The sequence below is a fragment of the Melanostigma gelatinosum genome (assembly GCF_949748355.1).
Source record: "Melanostigma gelatinosum genome assembly, chromosome: 9".
NCBI classification, from domain to species: Eukaryota; Metazoa; Chordata; class Actinopteri; order Perciformes; family Zoarcidae; genus Melanostigma; species Melanostigma gelatinosum.
The window spans coordinates 8707269-8713343 of NC_136642.1; the positions used below are offsets into that span (position 1 = coordinate 8707269).

General features: G+C 43.6%; 1 protein-coding gene across 1 annotated transcript in view; it reads right to left on the minus strand.

Annotated features, from left to right (window-relative positions):
* Window positions 1-194, minus strand: part of tmem145 (transmembrane protein 145) — a 34925-nt gene extending 34731 nt beyond the window's left edge. The window contains exon 1 of the mRNA XM_079275756.1: window positions 78-194. Coding sequence (XP_079131882.1) covers window positions 78-188 — 111 coding nt within the window. The 5' untranslated portion in view covers window positions 189-194. The remainder of the gene's footprint in view (window positions 1-77) is intronic.
* Between the last annotated feature and the right edge of the window lie 5881 nt (window positions 195-6075).

Genomic DNA, 6075 nt, shown 5'->3' on the forward strand with positions numbered 1-6075 from the left:
TGCCTCTCTGTGGAGCTGTCAATGACGCAAAGTGGCAATTAATTCGAGACGTAAAATACCCCAAAAAAAGCGCTCACCTCTTTGGTGTTGATGATGCCTTTGACGTATTTCCCGAGGACGGAATCCACGAAGAAGACGCTTGACAGCACAGCCAGGCACAGGAGTCTCTCCCCGACCCTCACCTCCATCTTTCTCTCTCCTCGCTGTCGCGACTCCGCTCTCCGGGCTCGCCGAAAAAGCCTGTCTCTGAGCGGGAGCGCGCACGGAGAAACTGATCGAGCACAAGCGAGAGAGAGAGAGGCGCGTTCACGCTAGTCCCTTCAATGCATGTGGCCCCCCTACAGTGGCTGAAGATGGATGGTGTGTGTGTGTGTGTATATGTGCGCGCTCCCGGTTCCGCTCGTGCTTTGAGAATGCGACACGTCCGCACATTAAAAATGCTTTGGCTGATTAAAATCATGTTTTCATTAGAGGTCACAAACCTGTATGAAGTACCACGGAGACAGATGATGCCTGGCCTCCTGGCTCGCGCTATTACATCACCAAGCAGCAGCATGCATCAACAGGATCTAATGGGCTGCATTACTGCTGACTTTACAGTTTTACTTAAGGTATAGTCTTAAACTGATGGTATATGTTGGAGCCTATTTATTTTGGATGTGCACCTTATTGATATTTTAAACTTTTATGTTTGCACTATGACAACTTTGTATTGCACTGGCTGCGCAGCAATTCCCCTCGTGAGAGATAGTTTTAACACAATGTAAATACTGTTACAAGTAGCCTGGAATCACTGCATTAAAGAATGTCCAAAGTAACGGCAATATCAGCCAATGTTAGGCTACATTAAATATCAAAAGTCATACCGAATTTCCACTTTATCACATATACAGTAAGTATATTATTATATTATTGATTCTAGTTATCTTAATGTTGCAGCCAATTGATATGTTGGGTAGTTAAACCCAACATATCACAGGTTTAAATCACAGGTTTGTTAAATCTTTATCTGCAAAGTATCAGTCAGACATATTTTCCTCAGCAGTGGAGAGGAAGTATAAAGTGGCATCAAATACTTACAGTTCTTGGTTACTTTCCATCTCTTTGTAGAGAAATGATGAATGAAAGAGCTCTCTACATTGTGTTTTTATTTTATCTGACACTTTATAGTTTAACAAAAGGTCAATCTAGTAGTTGACCTTTACCCATGCCCCAGCTTAATTTCATTTTACCTAAATCCTGATTAAGTTTTAGATACTCACAAAATCAAGAGACTATCGGGCTAGCTAGATTGAATTATAATCTCAATTTATCATTGTTAATGACTTCTAGTCAACCTTTAGTGGGATCAATGAACGGCTTGATTCGTGAACACAACAGCGGGTTCATGGGAGAATATATTTATTCAGATAAAAATCAACAAAGGGAAGAAACCAGCCTACTTTGTGGCGAATCAGACACCACATTGTAGAAAAAAATCAATCAATCTGTAACCAACCGGATCAACAAATCTGAGAGTAAAAATATCTACATGAATCACATAGTTTAATATACATTATTTTTGTATTCACAGGTTTGCACTTGTGGCATTTTGAATAAATGAAAATGAAAAAAAAAAAAAAAAAAAAGTTAAAAAAAAACAAGTAAACTTAAAACATCTTTGATTCCAGTCCATGGTGTATTTTTGTTCATGTTAAATTTTTTTCAAAGGCTTATCATCTATATCAGTGCGGAGCAATTTTGCATATGGAGTGCAGACAGGTTATGGCACCGACTAGCACCTGCATTCATCATGATACCAGTTAACGGCAAACACTAAACGGCAAGAACAGCACATCTGTTACAAGACTGTGGCTGCAGTCTTTGGTTGTGTTTCAAAACTAACAATACATTTAGGATCTAGCTTACTGATCAAATGAGCATTTACCATTAGTAAACAAAGTGGTTGAGGTCAGTCGCACAGGCGCATTGATTTTTGCAGGAAGTTGAAAACAAGCGTCGTGGTTTATAGGCTGGTACGCCAACTGTGAAATCCAACCTCAAGGTGATTCAAACGCATTGCATGACAACAACTGGCACCTCAGCATTTCTGACGGCGGAAACGGACACTGTGAAGAGATGGTGTGACGCTAGTGTGTAACTGCATAGTTTTACTGTAAATGTGGAGGCAGTTCGCTCATAATCCTGAGCAGCATTGTACTTCAACGAGATCAGCCCGAGGCAAAGAAAACCTCACGTGGGAAGAGCTTCTGAAGAGTAAAGCTGGAGGTAAGCTGTACAACCTGATACTTGAACAACCAAAAAGACAACAAAAAAAAACACTGAACTACTATAACTAGTTTGCACTCACAAGGACATTTACAGATACAAAGTTGGTCTGTGGCTCATCAACAGTTAGACACGGATAAAGCAGCAACACTGAATCATACACGTTAGCTCTATTCTGCAGGCAGCATATAAGCATCGGCAAAACCCCCCCAAAGGAATTTGGAAAACTAAAACGCTAACACTGCAAACGGATTTGTCCATAACACCAGATGGGCTCTCTGGTTCATCACCTGCTGTCAGGTTAGCCTGATGCATGAGTGGTCATCGAGGGTAAGAGGCATACAGGATTCAATGAACAGCAAGTGGGTGAATTTGACACATTTCTTCTACGTTTTCTAACAGCTCACATCTTAAAGTTCACACAACACAGGGCCAACAACCAATGGGCTCCGCGGGGCTTCATAGGCGGGGGCGTTTTCAGGATTGATCTAAAAAGTCCAGTCGATACATACCACAGAGAGAGAATGTGCCAGAGCGGCTTGAGGTCGCTCTCAACAGGAGATGATTAATACTGCGTGTCGTCTGCCGACTGTAAAGTGCCATTCCTTTCTTTATGTGAACACAACACAAGAAAACCAAAGAGGACACGCTCATGTTTCACACGCACCAATGAGAGACTAGTGTGATCATGTGAATGTGTACATACAGACTCCACTTGAGCCTCACATACAGGCACCAAAAAAAAAAAAAAAACCACACAACATGACGCATATACAAACTTTAAATACATTTGCACAGATTGAGAAACTACTGCAAAAGTGCAGAGTGAGCATAAGCGGCGACTAGTAAAGCAAGACCTAATGTGGGCCCGGTATTTCAGAGAGGATGAGAGTATTACTTTCTTCGTCTTCACGGCCCCGGTTCCCTCCATCAAATCGGACTAAAAATATTGCGGTAAGTAGTCGGCGCTGACAGAACTGAGCATGGTCTAATCCCGTAGCATGACTTTGCTGCTTAAAAATCCTGCTCTTCTACGGGGAGAGGATTTTGCATCAGAGCTTCCGCTAAATCCTATTCAGCATCCTTCTCTACAGACCTGGCAACCTCAGCTCTGTTACCGGGCAAGGGCAGGACAGCATTGTTGGCATCTATATTTAGTTGGACCTGAGAGGGACTGAAGGACCTTTTTTTTTTGTGTACTTCAAAGTGCTTTAGGTGGAAACACCCTTAGAGGAGTGCCCTCAGGTTGATAGAAACAAAGTCAACCCTGAAATGTGACGGTGGGGAGAGAACTACATCTGGTCCAACGGCCACGTTTAGTTGGCCAAATGAAAGTTCAGTGGCTTTCACATGGAATCGATAAGTCATCCTCATGACAGATCGTCAGACAGGAAATCCCCTGACTCAAGAGAAGTGGTACTTTGACTCACTGCATACTGTGCAGAGAAGTGAGCAAAGACGCCTGGCGGGCGACAACCTCGAATCAGTGCATTGGAGTTCAGAGTGTGTATCGATTCTGGTGTGCTTTGCTTTCTAACATTAGAGAACGATAACCGATTCTTTCCAGTGTTGAAATAAAAACAATTTAAACATTCAGCATCTTTCAGACATCCGAGAGCAATGCTTGCTATTAAAAGAGGGACCCAAATTCTAAAGCAAATAATGCAGCTCTGTGCATCTGCAGAAATTTCACTGTAGCTATTAATAAAATGTAATCTTTGCATTAGTTACATCAGCACTAGAAAAAGGCACCGCGCAGCATCTAGACAGGGCACCGCGTCCCCGTGTGATATTCTTCATACTCTCCTCTATCCCATCAGTATGCATTACTGAGAGGAGGATTTGAGTTGAAATGGAAAAGGCCGGGGATGTGCCAAAGAAGCAGAGGTAAATATTGAGCACATTCAAAAATGTGGAATAAATAGCAAAAGATTACAAACAGCATAGTGTACAAATCAACAAACAAACCTGCGATGATTAAAACACAGGAATAGACAAAAAAAAGATATATAAATAACTAAAGTATTACTACTGCATAGGGTTAATAATATGATCTTTCGCTTATATTTTCTGTAAATTTTCTGTAAAAGTGTTTGTACTTTGCATTGCCGATTGTTGTTGATTGTTGTTATATGTTGCGCACCTCCCGTCATGTCAAATTCCTTGTATGTTCAACATACAATGGCAATAAACAGTTTCTGATTCTGATGATTAATAAACTGCAACAATCTCAAGAAACAAGTGAATCTATTCCTCCAGTTTGGAGCCGTTCAGTCGGTTCCGTTTTAGCGTTGTAACTTGATTTAGGAGAGTCAACAGAGGTACTACCCACAAAGAGAGCTGTATTGACTTCCAAACTGGCGCAACGGAGAACACAATGTGGAGTTATTAAGCATGATTTAGAGTGGCCATTTTGAAGGGGACGGCTCCATAAGCATACAGCGTGCCTTCCACTATCTGATTAGGGCCTCAAATGACTGCCTTGTCCCGAGATGAATCTCCCATTCAGGCTTCGTCTTCAGTCTCTGATGCGCCGCTTACTCGATCCAGTATGTGTGCTGCATGTGTGGGCGAGAGCTGGTCTTTGATTTAAGAAGCTGCTAAATTACCATTTTAGTCTAAAAACACGATTGTCTTTTGTGGGTGTTTTCATCTCGTCTGCCATGCGTCAGTGCATCATGGAGCACAGACAAGTGGCAAGAATGGTTAAGCAGAGGAAGATGTATTTCAGTGCTCCTCCATTTCTTTTTGTCTCTTTAAAAACTATTCCCCTAGACTGCTGCCCTCTCCCTCTCTGTTTTTAGGATGCCTTCTCTGTCTCTCTCTCTCTCTCTCTCTCTCTCGCTCTCTCTCCGTGTGTCTCTCTCTCTCCGTGTGTCTCTCGCTCTCTCTCTCCGTGTGTCTCTCGCTCTCTCTCTCCGTGTGTCTCTCTCTCTCTCTCACCGTGTGTCTCTTTCTCTCCGTGTGTGTCTCTCTCTCTGTGTGTGTCTCTCTCTGTGTCTCTCTCTCTCTGTGTGTGTCTCTCTCTGTGTCTCTCTCTCTCTCCGTGTGTGTCTCTCTCTCCCCGTGTGTGTCTCTCTCTCCCCGTGTGTGTCTCTTTCTCTCCTTGTGTGTCTCTCTCTCTCCGTGTGTGTCTCTTTCTCTCCTTGTGTCTCTCTTTCTCTCCGTGTGTGTCTCTCTCTCTCCGTGTGTGTCTCTCTCTCTCCGTGTGTCTCTCTCTCTCTCTCCGTGTGTCTCTTTCTCTCTCTCCGTGTGTCTCTTTCTCTCTCTCCGTGTGTCTCTTTCTCTCTGTGTCTCTCTTTCTCTCCTTGTGTCTCTTTCTCTCCGTGTCTCTTTCTCTCCGTGTGTGTCTCTCTCTCTCTCTCCGTGTCTCTCTCTCTCTCTCTCTCCGTGTCTCTTTCTCTCCTTGTGTCTCTTTCTCTCCGTGTGTGTCTCTCTCCGTGTGTGTCTCTTTCTCTCCTTGTGTCTCTCTCTCCGTGTCTCTTTCTCTCCGTGTCTCTTTCTCTCCGTGTGTGTCTCTCTTTCTCTCTGTGTCTCTCTGTGCGTCTCTTTCTCTCTGTGTCTCTCTGTGCGTCTCTCTCTCTCCCCGTGTCTCTCTCCGTGTGTCTCTCTCTCTCTCGCCGTGTGTCTCTTTCTCTCGCGTCTCTTTCTCTCCATGTCTCTCTCTCTCTCTCTTTCTCTCCATGTGTCTCTTTTTCTCTCCGTGTGTGTCTCTCTCTCCGTGTCTCTTTCTCTCCGTGTGTCTCTCTTTCTCTCCGTGTGTGTCTCTCTCTCGCTCTGTGTCTCCCTGCCTTGCACTGCCTACAT